The sequence below is a fragment of the Aotus nancymaae genome, unplaced genomic scaffold, assembly GCF_030222135.1.
Source record: "Aotus nancymaae isolate 86718 unplaced genomic scaffold, 86718_ANA_hifiasm-v0.15.2.pri h1tg000014l, whole genome shotgun sequence".
Lineage (NCBI taxonomy): Eukaryota > Metazoa > Chordata > Mammalia > Primates > Aotidae > Aotus > Aotus nancymaae.
This window is the reverse complement of record NW_026988425.1, coordinates 68,561,431-68,579,303: the sequence shown is the minus strand read 5'-3', so window position 1 is coordinate 68,579,303 and position 17,873 is coordinate 68,561,431. Positions and strand designations below refer to the sequence as shown.

The following is a 17,873-nucleotide window of genomic DNA, read 5'->3' as shown; positions in this document are numbered from 1 at the left end:
AAGGCTTTTATTTAAATCATTTGCAAAGTTATTTAGACTCAGCGATATGTAAAACAATCTAAGCATCACATTTCTTATTGTGGGCTGATAATCTATTTTGGGGAAAATATTACTCCTTGTCCTACTGTGATATCCTTTAAGCAGAGAAAAACTATTACTATTATTAGTGTTTCACACCCCATAAATCCCTTGAAGGTGGGGACTGCATCATATTCATTCTTGAGTCCCCATTACCTGGCCCAGTGGACGTGTGTTAAGTGTTCACACAGAAGAACTGAATTCACAGACTCTTCAGTGTTGTAGTTGGCATACCAAGTCTCCTGGAGTAATTTGTTCTGATGATTTAAACATCTCCAGTGAATAGAAACATACACCTCATTTTCTGAATGAATATGACCATAACAGATGTTGAGGGTCCTGGACTGAAAGTTTTGACAGCAATGGAGCCCCCAAAAAGTTCATGAGTTGCTCTATGTCTCAGTTACTATGGTCACCCCTTGACCAAATGACCTGATGGTCCTTGTCATAGAGAGAGCTCCTGGAACTGCTCAGAGGACACGGGACAATCCCAATGGGCATCCCAGGAGCTTCTATAACACCTGTAAGCATTTCAGAAAGAGGTTGCAGATGCTATAATTATCATCAATAAAAATATTTAGACAAGAGATAAAGCAAGAGCTTTCAGGTCTTACAGCATAATTTGGTTCCTCTGATAAGTTTTGAAGGTAAGAAAAAACTGCCACTTCCTAGCCCCCAAATCTTATAAATTAAAAAGAAGTTTCCCATTATGATTCTATCTTAATATTGTATGTGAAGGGTTAAAAATTTCCTTGGTTTGTTTTTTGTTTATTACACTAAGACACAATTTCCGAGACTACATGAAGAAACAAAAAATTTAAATGAAAGCCCATAAATTCCCATGTATCAGTGGGTTTTAAATAAAGATGGTTTTGCCCCTCTATGTTCCCTGCAGATATCTGGCAATGTCTGGAGACCTTTAAGTTGTCATACCTTGGGGGGTGCTGCTAGCATCTGGTGGGTAGAGGCCAGGGATGCTGCTAAACATCCTACAATGCACAGAACATCTACCTATGTAAAAGAACTACCTAGTCCAAAATATTAATAGTGCTAGGATTGAGAGACTTTTGTTATAGGGGCCTAATGTAGAAAACAGAATTGGTTTTATATAAAAATCCAAGATATAAGACACAGAAATATCTTGTACATTACCTGATGGGCAACACATCCTTAAATCCAGTTAACATGGAGACCTTATCATTTGTTATATGATGATCAGTTTGCTACTGTTGAAATCTGCTCAAGTTCATTTTTTTTCAAGTCATATTTAATGGAATGTTTACATAAATGAAGCAATGAGATCACAGTGGCTTACGAAGAATTTTTCTCAGTATTGGATATTAAGTCTATTTTAGTAGCGTCAAAAATGTAAAATCTTAATTATCCTTGGTAATATGAGGCATTGAAAAAATAATAATTGAAATTCACATTCTATATAGGTGTGAGATTAGCCAGATTCAAAATAATTTAATTTATACAAATGAAATAGAATGCTAATATTTAGAATTTCAGAGTTGGGGTTATTCCTTAAGTAATATCAATTCTAGGTTTTCGCAACTTTAATTATAGAAATACAAAGAAACGAAAACATTCTGTATCAAACAATTCCTAGAATGATTCAGGACCTCCCCAGTGCACAGGCAAACAGACACAGACACACTTACACACACATGCATAATACCTCAATAGCCCTGCCTATCACTCATTACTAGGCATCTGGTAAATATCATGAAACATGTTCACTTATTTTCCTCAAAAAATCTCAGGCAAATTCACAAGTGGTATATTGTGTAAGGCAAAGAATGTGTTAGCATTACAGACAAAATTTCTCCTCTGTTGGGAAATGTGAGGCACACAAGTTAAATCAGTTTAGCACAGCAGGAGGACAGAATATGCCAAGCCTTCCTGTCTGCACAAACCTCACTGGGAAACAGGGAAGCCTGACTGCCTTAACCGTGTGAATTTCACAGCCACGCCTCACATTACTCCAGTTCAGATGGCAACCCAGTGGGGATTATGTTTGTTCTCGTGCTTCATCGCATTGATGTATGCTGGCTGTTTCAGGCAAAGATGGGGAGGGGTTCAGGTTTCTGCAGTGAAAGAGGGAAGTTATAGGCAAAAAGAATAATTGTACTTAAAATGGCTTGAAGTATGGCATTTTAGGGGGGAGATTATGGAATATTTGGTGATTCTTTGTCTTAAGAAAATATTCTACTGAGTAATTTTGTTCTGCTTTAATTTTCTAGCTAGCATGTAACAAAGAATAACTTCATTCTAACTTATTTCACCATATAATTGTCAAGCAGTCCTTTACCTCAATCTTCCATTTCCCATTTCCATTGGAAAATGGGGCACTCTGCAAGAACATAATTAAGGAGAAAGCTGAATAATCATTGCAAAGTCACATGTTCAATACAAATAATAAACAGAGGGCAGAGTCTACAAAGAGCTGACTCAGGCAGCTTTTATAAGACAGGTACTATAGGATCATAAAAAGAATAGTGAATGGTCTGGCCTCTGTCAGGAATCATGATTACAAATAACTTGCATGAAAAATATTCTTTTAATTCTTACTCAGAATCAACAAAAAGGAGAGAAGACACTGAACTGTCAGGCAAATTGCAAAGCAATTCAAAACCAATTTATTATGTTATAAATTGGACCCAGAAATAAAGGATTAGAGCAGCAATCCAAAGATGAACCTTTCAGTCCCTTCCACTTTATGAAAGTAAACAGAGTATCACAGACCTTGGGGAGATTGTTCAGAGGCTCAGATGAAAGAGCACAGACCCAACACTCTCTGAATAGGCTAGGTTGGCACAGAAAATAAGGTTGCTGTATAGATCAGAAGGCACATGTTTGCTATCAACGATAAAGATAGAAATGGGAGAAAAACACATACTGGTAACTGAACTCATCATCAAATCAAGAACAAGAATTTCCTGTGCCCAGTGGTAATGCCAAAGGATGGATGATTTGAGTAGCTTTAGTCCTTCAATCTCCAAAGCCATAATTTGAAAAATAATATTCTTTGATTATTATTTGATATATGAAGTTGTAATTTTCTAAATATTATGTAAACTAGGAATAGAATACTTAGTAGAAAATTTGGTTATTAAAAAAATATTGATGTTTAAGTATATAACTTGTGGGGAAACCTGCATTGCTAAGCAAACAGCTTCAATTCAACTCCCTAATTCCTGGTTTGCTATCAGATTGGTGGCCTAACTGCCCAAAACTGTGGAGGTCTATGCATCCACTGGAGCAGACCTCGTACCACTGAGGGAAGTGGTGTAGTCGTGGATCAGGATTTTAATACTGTCTTGAAAAATATTAGCTATTGAGAGAGTTGGAAGAATGCTTTCCCATAGCATCTAAAGGTGCCATGAATAAAGATGACAGTGATCATCAAGATGTTCTATAATAAATGATAAAAACATGCAGATGCATCTAGTCTTTTGCTGTATATATTTACTCATCCATTCCTGCACTCATCCTGCCACCCACCCTTCATTTATCCATTATTGACCCCTTATCCCTCTATCCACTCCCTCACCCAGTCAAACTCTGGACCAGGCACATCACCAGTTGTTGGAGGTACAGGCATGAAGCACACAAATTCCTGCTGTGGGCTCCATAGAGTGAATTCTAAAGAGTACATATGGCTAATTTTTCACAATTACACACTGTGAGTCTGGAAGATCTTTTGCTCTGGTCCTTCTCCTTTGTGATCAATAGTACCTTTGCCAAAGGGTGTACTGGGAAACCAAGCATGTCCAAAAGTTCAGCCTTTTTGTTGGAAAGTAAACAGCATTGTCTAAGACAGTGCTTTCCAGTAGAAAATGTGAGCTGAGCCACAGATATACTGTGAATTTTTTCTAGAAGAGATATTAAAACAAGGCAAAAAAATCACGTGAAGTTAATATATTCATTTAACCCAATATACGCAAAATGTTAACATGTGACTAATGTAAAACTATTGTGATATTTTGCATTCTTTTACACGTTCTAGGTCTTTGAAATCCACTGCTATGTATTTTACACTTACATCTCAACTTGGACTGGTCACATTTCAAATGCTTGGTAGCTACATGAAGCTAGTAGTTACTGTGTCGGACAACACAGCTCTTTGAAAACACTGACCCACTGCTTACAATTTGGGTTTGAGAGTATTTTTGGATTAAAGATAATCTTGACTGTTACCTCATTTAACATATTGGGAAAGGTCTTTCCATTCTGATGCTCTGGGGCCACAGATATTTTGGGACTCATCTGTTCAAACATGTATGAGCACATATCATGAATACATTGTACCATATGAAATCAGAGACATTTCTGGCTGAGTCTGAAGCACAGCACAGCCTGATGGTTATGAGTATGGGCTCTGGAGCCAGACTGCCTGGGTATGAAACCTGATTACATTACTTACTGTGTGACCTCAGATAGGAACTTAACCTCTCTGTGGTTCAACTTCCTCATTTATGACATACAGTTAAGACACATGTGTAATAAATAGCATCTTTCTCATCAGTTCAAATGAGTCACTATTTACTAATATAAAGTTCTGAACACAGCATCTCTCATGGGGCAAGCACAATAGAGGTGTTTGATAAAATACATTTTAAATGTCTTAAACAATTATAAATGACTATATTTTTCCAATACTGTTTTTTAAGAGAACGACTACTTTGAAGGGAAAACCTCATAGCTCAGAATCAGACTAAAATTCAGAAGACTTGGGTGTCTGCTGAACGTTTGGAAGTAAAATCTGTGCCTCAATTTTCTAATAAAGGCACACTATGTTTACATGACTAATTATTTAAACCAATTGTGGAAATAAATGGGATGCTACACATAAAATACTCTAAAGAATTCCGGTTAATGGTGATCATTCCTACAAAGCCAAGGTATTCTTACTATAACTTAATATAGTTAATGAACAGATATTGCAAATAGCTGTGAAGTACACATTTGGTAGGCTCTATTCACAGGGAGAAATTACTAGGCTTTCACTTACAATATACAGACACATTGAAATTTCATTTTAATTTCTGTTGCTATTATATTTTTCTCCTGACCTTCCTGCTTAGCAGTGCCAGACCCTCAGTGAGAAGCTCCCCACTCTGATATTGCCTGGCATCCAAAGTACTATCATTCCCATAATTAACAGTGACTGGATACAAATAATTTAATTCTGGGTCAAATGAAAATGAATCAACGGTGCCAACTCCATTTCCTATCTTTCTAATTTTCTCTAACAGAAGAGGGGAGGAAAGTGTCTGTTTCTTGGTGTGAGATTCAGTTAGGAAAGTGATGGACAGATGAATAATTGGTGATGTCCTAATCCTCCTTCCCACAAAATACTATTGTCCCCAGGCAGGAAAATTATTCATTGTACTGAATAAACATTTAAAGTCACACATAATATGTCAGCTGGACATATTTGTGTTTCTAAAAAGATATACTCATGACTTGGTTTGATGAATTAAGAGGAAAGCACATTTGGAGACAATAAAATATAAACCCAAGTAGATCTCAGTTTAAAACAAGAACTTGGCCAGGTGCAGCGGCTCATGCCTGTAATCCCCACACTTTGGGAAGCCAAGGCCAGGAGGATCACTTGAGTCCAGGAGTTTGAGAGCAGCCTGGCCAACATAGGGAGATCTCATTTCTACAAGAAAATTTTAAAAATTAGGTGGGTATGGTGGCATGGCATGCATCCGTGGTCTCAGCTACTCAGGATGCTGAGGCAGGAGCCCAGGAGGTCAAGGCAGCAGTGACCCATGATAACGTCACTGCATTCCAGCCTGGGTGACAGAGCAAGATCCCATCTCAAACAATGAAATAAAACAAAAAATAAAATAAAGTCTCCTTTAAATGCAGAAACAGTGCTGCTAATGATGCTTCAGCAATGAAATAAGACACAGTAACTGGAAATCTGTGGCATTTTTTATAAAATCAACACAAAGACAGGTAAACCTTGGATTCAGAATGTACAGTTTACTTATTTATAGAGTTACAAGTTTAAAATGACTTTAGTTGCAATTTAAGTCCTAGCTGAGTTATTCCTGGTTCCACCACTGCACTTCAATCTGCAAAATGAAAGGTCTGGACTCTCTGACTTAGAACTTCTCTTCGTTCTAAAATTCCTAGTAAATGGAGCTGATGGACAGTTCCTGTACCAACGTGGGGATTCTGCCGGCTGCTGAGGTCTGTTCCAATTACGCAGTCCAAAACTGTGGAATTAGGCACAGGATGGACTGAGGGCCTGACTCACTGGGCCCACTGTGAAACAGACCTGAGCTAAATCACCATTGATTACCTGCCCTCCATAAGCCCCTGCTTTGACTGGTTGACCACAGTGACATTTTATGTCTCTTGGAATTAGTGTCAGTTTAGAGCCAGTGTCCACAAGCCCTGAGAAGTCTGATTATTCCCTTTTCTCCATGTGCACTCATCCTGGTAAAGGCCTTCAGTCCCTTTGGGGAAGCTGGGAGAAAGACTAACAGTATAAACAGTTAGCTGAGTACCAAGATCCTTCCTCAAGGAGGCCCAGCCTCCCCTTCATTCAGTTGGTTCTGGGTCTGTAAACCAGCTCCAGTCTGGGAATGATGGAAGGATCATGACTCTGTTTTTTTGACTCAAGTTAGATTTTCATCCACTTGTCATAGAACTTTTCTACTTACACAAATCAGGTAAGAATTGAGAAGGTTTCCTATCTATTTCGCTTCATGATTAGCCAATGCCACAAATGGCTGCAAGTCAGACTATGCTGGTTGCTGCTTGAACTCCACTGTCTTTAACAATAACCACGCCCACCCTGCCATAGGCAATTAAGCCATGTAGAGGAACATGACCGTTCTAGCCCTTTGGACTTTACATGCTGGTTGAGGAGAGAAAGCAGCACATTAAAAAGTAAATATTCCCAGCACTTTGGGAGGCCGAGGCGGGTGGATCACGAGGTCAAGAGATCGAGACCATCCTGGTCAACATGGTGAAACCCCGTCTCTACTAAAAATACAAACAATTAGCTGGGCATAGTGGCACGTGCCTGTAATCCCAGCTACTCAGGAGGCTGAGGCAGGAGAATTACCTGAACCCAGGAGGCGGAGGTTGCGGTGAGCCGAGATGGCGCCATTGCACTCCAGCCTGGGTAACAAGAGCGAAACTCCGTCTCAAAAAAAAAAAAAAGGACATATTTTCAGGCATCTATCATAAGTGCTACCAAGGAGACCGAACAGGAAACAACGTGAGACTCCTTGGGTGTGTGGTCTCAGGAAATGCCTCTGGGAAGCTGTGAGTGGGAGGACCCTGGGGGAAGAAACTTCAAAGCAGAAAGGATGGGAAGTACTGCACTCCTAGGAAATGCGTGGAGCGTGGGGGCTCTGTGCACCAGCGGCCCACAAAAGAAACATTCCCAACATTTTGGAACGTTATTTCATCTAGTTTTTCTCAGTTTAAAAACTGGATCAGATATGGTTGGAGAGTACTGTTTAACTAAGTAGATACAACATGGTGTTTTATTTAAGGTCTGTGGGATAAGAATCTTAATTCTCTGGCTTAAGTTTTAATAAAGAAAGTTTAAATAAAAAGAGAAAATATAAAACTTCAGCTGCTTCTGTACTGAGTTCAGAAGTAATAGGTTACGAAGGGTTTAAATATGACATGCCTTTGAAAACAAGACCATTTAAATGGAAATTTTCTTATTCATAATTTTATTATTGTTTTCTCCTTCCTCTGTGAGATTCCCAAGCCCTTCTGACCTCTCTTCAGGCTCTAATTCTTGGAAGGTGGGGACTGGAAGCTGCCTGTCTGTACAGACTGTAAGCAGCTTGAGGTGGGAGCTCACTGTATGCATGAAAGGCCTTGCATGGTTCCAGTGGGCAGAGTAAGTGTTACAATGTTTTTTGAGTTAAATGGAATGGAATTGGAGAAAAGGAGACCTTGATGAGACCCCTCAGAGATTCAGAGACAGAGTACCCAGATAAACTCTAGAGCTGCTGAGAAACACCGTGGGTCATGGAGGTAGCACTTCACAGAGCAAGCAAAAGTAAAATAGCCCATATACTTTGGTGAAGAAGAGAAATTGCAATGGTCAATTTCATGTGTAAACTTGACTGGATTAAGGGATACCTAGACGCTGGTGTCTTACTCCGTTTTGTTACTATAAAGGAATACCTGAGGTGGGGCAATTTATAAAGAAAAGCAGTTTATTTTCCCACGGTTCTGCTGGCTGGAAGATTGGGCATCTGGTGAGGGCCTCAGGATGCTTCCACTCAGGGCAGAGGGCAAAGGGGAGCTGGCATGTATAGAGATTACACGGTGAGAAAGGAAGCAAAAGACAGGGCTGGGAGGTGCCAGGCTTGCTTTTAAACAACCAGTTCTCAGGGAACTAATCTGTTCATGATAGATCCATTCATCTATTCATGATAGATCCACCACCATGACTAAAAATCTCCCACCAGGCCCCACCTCCAACACCAAGGATCAAATATCAACCTGAGATTTGGAAAGGTCAAACACCCAAAGTCTAGCAGCTGTAAAGCATTATTTTGGGGTGTGTCTGTGAGGGTGTTTCCAGAGGAGACTGGCATGCTATTTGGTAAACTGAGTGGGGAAGGTCTGCCCTCAGTGTGGGTGGGCACCATCCAATCAGCTGGGAACCTGGAGAGAACAGAAGGCAGAGGAAATTCTAATTCTCTCTCTCGGAGCGGGGACATCCTTCCTCTCCTGTCCTTGGACAACAGATCTCCAGGGGCTCTGGCCTTTGGACTGTGGAACCTGCACTGGCAGCCTCCTGAGTTCTCAGGCCTTCAGCCTTGGAATGAGAGTTATATCATCAGCTTCGCTGGTTCTGGGGCCTTCAAGCTTGTACTGAGCCATGCTACTGGCATCTCAGCATTTCTAACTTGCAGGAAAGCCTGCCATGGGACTCTTCAGTCACCATAATTGTGTGAGCCATTGCCTTAATTAGTCTTCTCTCCTATCTACCTACCCATCTATCTATCTATCTATCTATCTATCTATCTATCTATCTATCTATCTATCTATCTAAACTATCCATTCTTTCCCATTGGTTCTGTCTCTCTAGAGAATGCTGACCAATACAGATTTCTTCCCTCATTTTCCTTAATAACTTCATTTCTCAAGTCCTCTCAGCCACTGGATCCCACAAAACTCTGTAGAGGTTTTGCCACCTGGACTAAGGTAACTAAGCTCACATGACTTCCCTCTCAGCCCTGCCCCCAGCCTAGGTACTCACCATTTATTATAGAGATTAACTTGATTTATGCTTCATTTTACTTGCCACGTTTTCTCCCAAATCTTTTGTCCCTGCTTAGGCCTTTCTGTTTCTTGCATGGGCAAGATTTGAAATTTAAAAGCCAGAAAGGGGTCCCTTTCTGCCTCCTCCCCTGCTGTCACTCTGAGGCAATCAGCACAGGACAGCTTAGCTAAATGTATAGGAGGAGAAATAAAGGAAATAAGAAATGCCAAACTATGAGTGAGTGTTTCTCAACATTATCCTACTTTATCTTCTCTACCTTGTACTTTTTTCCTTTTTTTAAAAAAATACATATATATATATATTTTATTGCACTTTAGGTTCTGGGGTACATGTGCAGAACATGCAGGATTGTTGCATAAGTACATACATGCCAATGTGGTTTGCTGCCTCCATCCCCGTCACCTATAACTGTCATTTCTCCTCATGTTATCCCTCACTAACTCCTTACCCCACACTGTCCCTCCTCTAGTCCCCCACAACAGACCCCAATGTGTGATGTTCACCTCCCTGTGTCCATGTGTTCTCACTGTTCAACACCCACCTATGAATGAGAACATGCAGTGTTTGATTTTCTGTTCTTGTGTCAGTTTGCTGAGAATGATGGTTTCCAGGTTCATCCATGTCCCTACAAAGGATGCGACTCATCGTTTTTGATGGCTGCATAATATTCCATGGTGTATATGTGCCACATTTTTCCTGTCCAGTCTATCATTGATGGGCATTTGGGTTGGTTCCAGGTCTTTGCTATTGTAAACAGTGCTGCAATGAACATATGTGTGCATGTGTCTTTATAACAGAATGATTTATAATCCTTTGGATATATACCCAGTAATGGGATTGCTGGGTCAAATGGAATTTCTATTTCTAGGATCTTGAGGAATCACCACACTGTCTTCCATAATGGTTGAACTAATTTACACTCCCACCAACAGTGTAAAAGTGTTCCTATTTCTCCACATTCTCTCCAGCATCTGTTGTCTCCAGAATTTTTAATGATTGCCTTTCTAACTGGTGTGAGATGGTATCTCAATTTGAGTTGCATTTCTCTAATGACCAGTGATGATGAGCATTTTTTCATATGTTTGTTGGCCTCATATGTGTCTTCTTTTGAAAAGTGTCTGTTCCTATCTTTTGCCCACTTTTGAATGGGTTTGTTTGTTTTTTTCTTGTAAACCTGTTTTAGTTCTTTGTAGATTCTGGATATTAGCCCTTTGTCAGATGGGTAGATTGCAAAAATTTTTTCCCATTCTGTTGGTTGCCGATTCACTCAAATTACAGTTTCTTTTGCTGTGCAGAAGCTCTTAAGTTTAATTAGATCTCATTTGTCTATTTTGGCTTTTGTTACCTTGTACTTTTAAAACATCATCTCATTTGACTTTAACACCCCAAGGTAAGAATGCAAAGTCCTAATATCTTTTACAAAAGAAAAATCAGGCAGGGGAGCCTGCATGACTTTCCTAGGATGCCATGATAAAGGGCAGGAGCAGGGCACACGTGGATTTCTTGATTCCCAGCCCCCAGCAATCCTGAACTGCAGGCTGAAGAATGATTTGTCTGCAGCAGGAATGAGGAGGATATCAAGAATACATCTAAGTTGTCTCTGCTTTTATGTTGTCCTTTAATTCGCTTCTGGACAGTCCATTAGTTTGGCATATTTTGCAGCCACCACAATGGATCTTTTCTCTACAGACTGCTGGGATGACCATGTCACAATCCAGACTGGCAATGAAAATTGCCACAATAATGTGACAATAGTCAGGTACTTTTGGGTCTTTAGATATTGCTTAAATTTCCCAAAAAAGACTGCAAACCGAAAGGACTGGAATATTCAGCACCTATGCTGTTAGTCTTCTCTTGATAGGCTAGTGGTATTACATCGATAATAAAAGGGAGAAGGAAGCCTGGCCTTTCTTGGTGGCAAGAATGTCTCATCCTATGGACCTACTCACTGAGAATGTCCTTTAACAAATAGCTCCAAATAACATCTGTTCCTTCCTTCATTCATTCATTCAATCATTCAACATTTAGGTCTGCTGAAACCCTGTGAGTACATGATCCAAAATCCAAGTCAGCGGCTTATGTATCCAGTCTTACAAAAACTGAGCACCAAGGGGCTCCCCTGTGGAGAAAAAGCCCCCCTCCCCTTTCTCCACTGCTACAAAGCAAATGATTGATTCTGAATAGTTTTTTCCAAGAACAAAATATTTTACACTTTTCCAAACTCTCCAGCCATCTTGGTTTACTGAAATACACTGTCTTCACTCTAAGGAAATCTCCTAAAATTTGTGCAAGTTAGTCCAGTAATTGCTAAGTGCTCACTGTGTGCAGAATGTGGCTATGAGGAGCTATGGGAAATGCTACTGTACATAATTAAGAAAGACATGCTATAGTCCTCTGACCTCTTTTCACAGAACTGTGTTCCCCCTTGTAGGTTGTGGTGGTGTATCACCAACAACCACAACTGATAGCTTTTAAAGTTTATAACCTAGCTCTGTTCCCCTCATTTTCTTCATTAATTTCCAAAAAATAATTATTCATACAGATTCATTTTGTGTTAGATATCTTCAAAAAATGTCATTAAGTTCTCAATCATGAATCAAAAATTATATATATATTTTTTCTTTTTTTTTAACTTTTAAGTTCAGGGGTACATGTGCAGGTTTGTTATATAAGTAAACTGGTGTCATGGAGGTTTGTTGTACAGATTATTTTGTCACCCAGGTATTAAGCCTAGTACCCATTTGTTACAAAAATCTTATATTTTTACTATTTTTTTTCTTATTGAAACAAAGTTTCTCATATATTCCTTATTGAGCTATTAGGTTTTTCTATGCTTATGGATTCAGTTAGTATAGTAATAAGTGTTTTAAGTGCTTTAAAGAAAATGACTACACCATCGGCTACACTATACCACTGCATCTGGGTAATGGCACAACTTCTGTTAATTCAACAGAAGTCAGGAACTTACTAAAAGTTATATCTCAAGGAAGCTTTCTATCTAGTTAAATATGCCAATTTAACATAGATAAATAAAACATCATTTATTTGAGACACTCTAATCCTGAATTTACGAGCACACTCAAATGGTTCAAACCTTTAATTCATTCATAACAGGTAGGACCAGAGCGATTTCCTGCTTAAGTTAAATTTTCAGAAGCATATACGTATGGATGTGTTCTACCATAGAAATGGCATTCCATTGAAAACAGTACCCATTTTCTAGAAGTAAAACACTAAAACAATCGGCTGTGAAAATATAGGTGTGTGTTCCCTTCTCTCCTGGATTTAAAGGTTGATAATTATATTTCTAAGAACTAGCATTGCGGCTTCTAGGGCTGACATGAGGATATGGAAGGAGATATGTGAAGGGATAATTTCCTGCTAATGAGGTTCTCTAGAGTGGAGAATGTGTTCAATTACAAAGAATAAACACATTACTATAAAATATGAAGGAGAAAACCTTACCCGAATCCAGAAAGTAAGCGACAGAAGAGAAAGAAGCCATAACCTTGGACAAATGAAGAAAGGAAGGCAAAGAATCCGTTGACAGACATGCAAATCAGAAGAGACTGTTTCCTTCCCACTTTGTCTGCCAGTCCTCCCCAGAAGAATGCCCCCACCATCATCCCGAGGTACACTATGCTGCCTGCAACACACAGAAAACAAAGAAACACATCAGAGATTGGGAGTCAATGACACATGTAACAGCAAGTGAACAAGGAACAAAATACATTCAGCATTTTGCATGGGAAAAATTTCCTTTAAAAATATTACCTTCAGGACATAGTAATCCGCTTTCAAGTTGAAGAGTAAGCTCTGTGGGCTACCATCAGCCATGACCAATTGCATGGGCTGATGAGAAGTCATTTCCTTTACCATTGCATGTACAACAAGACCAAATGGTCATGTTTCAGTCTATTTTTGTGGGGATGGGTACACAGCAGACAGGCATGAGAAACCACCATACAGAGCCATCCTTGCATGTGACCCACAGTCAAGTTACCTTTGGTCCAAATGCCCAGCCTAGCACCATGACAGGGTCAAGATGGGAGACCAAGTAAAGGGCTCCCAGGCCACAGTGGATCCTCCATACTGCTTCAAATCTCTGCCTATAGCCAATGACGTGGGCCAATGCCAGACTCTCAAGACCCCTCTAGAGGACTCCATGGGTTCTTACTCCGTGGTCCCTCCTAGAAGCCCTTGCTTTTATGGGAGTTAGGAAAGGTGAGTTTAGAGATTATACGAGTTAATTTTAAAATAGTTTCTAACTTTGCCCATAAGAGAAGACTCTTTCTTGGAGTCAAGGGGTAAAAGGAAAGAAATGGACTTTAGTATGATGGGAAATAATAAATTTATCATGGTTGGCTTTGGTCCCTAAGGGAAACAAATGGAAAATCCAGAGTCAGATAGATATTCCTCTTGTCTTGATATATTATATACTTGAATTTTCTAATATACTTTCTTCTAAAAAAAACAGACATTTGCCAATGATGGTTAAGAATTTTTTCACCTGAATTAACCATGTGGTCATATTTTATCTGAGGAAAAAAGGAAAAATGAAAAGAATAAAAAGAAAAATAAAAAAATAGAAAGCAGACCTGCCGTAGGCCCTGCCAGAATCTTTCTCAGGATGAAATAATATTCCATGTGGCAAACGTTAGTTCAAGAGGGTTTGTACCAGGGTGCGAAATGTCTAGGGGAGATGGCATAAATAGCAAATGAAGGTCTGTTGTATCTGGAAGTGGCACTAGGGAAACTGCTACTTCTTCTGTTTCCATTTCTACTTTTTCTGATGCTTTACCCAAGAATCATTTTCAAAGGCACATTCAAGATACTCTGTAGCATTTAAGTAAAAATGTAAAAAAACCATTAGTTTATTTTTTGCTTTAGATTAGTTTTGGAACTATCTTAAACATTTACCCTAAAACTAGTTTGGTAAACACACAGTTAATGAAGCAATATGGAAAAAACTCTTGGCAAGGTTTCATGACCCTCACATCAATAATGCAGGGATGCTGTTTTGCAGATAGCTGAGTACACTCAGCTACAGTGAATGGTGAATGTTGTGAGCAATTGTAAAAGAAGACAAAATAAAAGCTGTCTTTTTTTAGACTGGAGTGCTACAGAGAATGGGGTGGTCAATCTTTGCTTGGGTGTGGAGGGTATATTTTTCTCTTTACTATGGTGCTGACTATGCACAGATCATCCTTCTCAATAGAGATTACTCTTATCATAAGACCCAGTGCGTGTCCAGGAGACAATTTAGAGAATGTATCGGTGCAGCGTGAGGGATTCCAAAAGCAGAAGGATTCACCCAGGGAAATGCCTATGTAGCAGATCTCTTATTTATAGCATAAGAGGCTCAAGTTTGCCACTCATGCCTCTCAGAAGATAACCACTAGCTAAGCTTCTTTATAAGAATATCTATGTATTTTAAAATGCCTACAAATCAGAAAGTGAGCTTTTATAGATCAGGAGTGGCCTGTGGCTGCTGTGATCTAAAGACTTGGGAGCCTTTCTTAAAGCTCCAGCCCTGGGAACAAAGCCTCCCCCATCCCTTTCTCCTTACATCCTTCAGAACCACCCCGCCCCCCCGTCTCCTTAGCCCCAGAGCCCTGTGGTAAGCCACCACGATGGCAACAGTAAACCAAGACCTTGCGTGATCCACCTGAATTATTTGACTATAGAAAGCATGGGCAGCACAGAGACAAGTTGTCTGCATTCAATCAATAACCACGTATTATCTTTTAATGGTAATAGTAAACAGCCCCTGCTACTACTTTCACTGAGTGAGCATCTGTTTGTGCCAGGCACTCTTTGAGGAGCATTCCATATGTTGGTTCACTTAATCCTCACCACAGTCCTGAAAAGTGACTTTTATTAACCCATTTTACAGATGAGGAAACTGAGGTTCAAACAGATTATTCAACTTGATCTAACAGATACTAAGTGGCTAGCTAGGGTTGTGAAATGATGTTTCTCTGACTAAAGCCTGGAGGTCTTTCTCAGGGCTGATAATCCATTGGACCAGGCTCAATTGCCCTGGCCCCATTCACTGGGAAATCCTGGACTTGATCCAGCAACTAAAGGGTTAAAACTTGATGATACAGGGTAATGCTTAGAGCTATAAACATGTTATTTTGATCCCCTGGCTATCCTTGTTATTAATTATTTTGCATATTGCCACTGTTCTTTCTGCCAAGCTCAACTTGGGAACCCCTGTTATGTGCAAACCAGGAACCAGGTGATGTGAAGCAAGGTCTTTAGCTGGGTGTTAGTTTCTGCTTGAGCTCAACTCTGTTGTGTTTAAAGAAAGTGCATCTGAGATCCTGGGGCAATGCAGGTTAACCAAGATCCCTACTACTCCCTAGACTATCACCATCCACCGCTTTCTGCATTCCTCCTACCACCCTGTCCCTGAAGGCATTTGAACTTTCAGACTCATGAGAGGGTAGGATTTATTGTCTGGGGAAAGTGGCTTATCAAAAACTAAGGCAGTGAAACATCCATGGCCTCCTGGGATCATATGATCAGGACAGAACCAGGCAGAAATGTAAACTCGTGTACCTGTGCTCCAAGTCATTTCTTCCTACTCTGTCAGGATGGCTTAAGGAGTTCATAATTCAGAGACGGACACAAAGAGACACAAAACAAAATGAGCTGAAGCCTAGCTATGTTGTGTGTACCCCAACAGCAATGTAAATGGGAGCAGAGGGGCGGGAGTTGGCCACTCATTCTCATGTGGTCTCTGGGAAGATTTCACTAACAAGAAAACATCAGTGGGGAATCCGAAGGGTAAGAAAGATTTCAAGGTGGTATTAAATTCCTACCAGACTCACATGGTTCGCATAAAAAATGTCACATCAAGCTGTATATTTACTTGCACTCTGTTTAAAAACATTTTTAAGATCTAAAGGTAGTAATCTTTTGTGACTACACTTAATTTGTATTGAAAACTGAACTGTTCCATTGGGCATACTATGGAAAGAATTAATCCAACCCAATAGCTTATTTGAGACAAACACTGCACAATTAGAATGTTCAATTGTGGATTGTGTGATCTAATTAAAGCCAAACCTTTGAATGTTGGCAAAGGCATCAGGTGAGTAATTGTAATCACTCTGGGATTGTCAGAATATAAACTGTATTTCCTTCCCTGTTTGCATTCACTTTTCCTATTTAGCTTCACAGTGTTATAAAACGTGGAGTCCTTGAAAACTCAGAGCAGAGATCATGTTCTGGACAATCGCCAGCCTTCTCTGCTGTCTGCGCCTTGAGATGCTACAGACGGGTAGACTTAAAAGTTATCTTCATCCAAAGCCTTTCATTTTACAAGTGAGAAAACTGAGGTTGTCAGAAGCCAGAACTTTTAGATCCTCACTTCTCAAAGTATGACTCCTCAACCAGTGACACCAGTCACCCATCCCCTGCCCCAGGCAGTTTACTGGAAATGTAGACTCTTAGGCTCCACTCCAAACTCACTGACTCAAAGTCTGCATTTGAACAATACCCCAAAGCGATCTGTGTCCATCTTAGAATCTGGGAGTGCTTTCCAATAAAACAGACAATCTTTCTAATACATTTTTAACTTAAAGTTTGTATTTATTTAATGCATGTTTGAGGGGAAGAGATAAAGGCTACAGAATATTTTATCTCCAAAGATGTGAAACAGGCAAAACGTGCTAGATGAGCTGGAGCTCTCAAAAGGGCAAGCAGGAGCTGTGGACTTAGAAGCTGTCACCTCCCCAGGACCTGCCTTCCTCAGAACTAGAGACAGACCTTCCACTCAATTCCAGGACAGCGATGTTAAAAGAGGCCAGTCTGTGATTCCTGTATCCTTTCATGAATTTAATGAAGACTTTAATTCAGCTGGACTTGCAGGAGGTTGAACCTGACCTGAGAAATAAACTCAACCTACTCTTCCTACCTCAGTTCTAGTGAAGGCCATTCCTGGCCAGTCAGAAGATGACAAAAAGACCTCAAGTATGACTTCCTCATTAAGTTATTTTCCGACATAAAGGCTGGTCTCATTTTATTTAATCATACCCTCATTTCCCCTGATAAATATCACATTTACATTTCTGTCTCTTTGCTAAGCTGCTTTTGATTCTTTCTGACAATCCCTAAGGGGACACGTCTTTCCCCTCTAACACCATTTAAACCATATTCTAATAAAACAGAACAGTTTTAGGAAATGCTATGTAGTGTTTTTCTCATAGCAACTTTTAGCCCATCAGTTTTTAAAAATTGTTTTAAGCACTTCAGTTATCCATGGCTAATGCCTTACTTTAGAATTCCTTGCACCATTTATTTATGAACTGATTTTCAATGAAAAACATTCTGTATTGGTATCATGAATTGATTGATGACAAGGTTTGGGTCTGTGCTCCTGCCCAAATCTCATGTCAAATTGTAATTCCCAGTGTTGGTGGTGGGGCCCAGGAGGTGATTACGTCATGGGTGTAGAGTCCCCTTTTGCTTTTCTTGTGATAGTGAATGAGTTCTCACA

At 39.8% G+C, this 17,873-nt stretch overlaps 1 protein-coding gene and 1 pseudogene across 2 annotated transcripts in view; one reads left to right on the top strand and one right to left on the bottom strand.

Moving 5' to 3' along the window:
* The window catches only part of SV2C (synaptic vesicle glycoprotein 2C), a 280,950-nt gene that overhangs the window by 151,459 nt on the left and 111,618 nt on the right, over positions 1-17,873 (bottom strand). For both annotated transcript variants that reach the window (XM_012462138.2, XM_012462136.3), the window contains exon 3: positions 12,830-13,010. In XM_012462138.2, coding sequence (XP_012317561.1) covers positions 12,830-13,010 — 181 coding nt within the window. The remainder of the gene's footprint in view (positions 1-12,829; positions 13,011-17,873) is intronic.
* On the top strand, positions 13,847-13,911 carry LOC135275002 (small nucleolar RNA SNORD36; annotated as a pseudogene).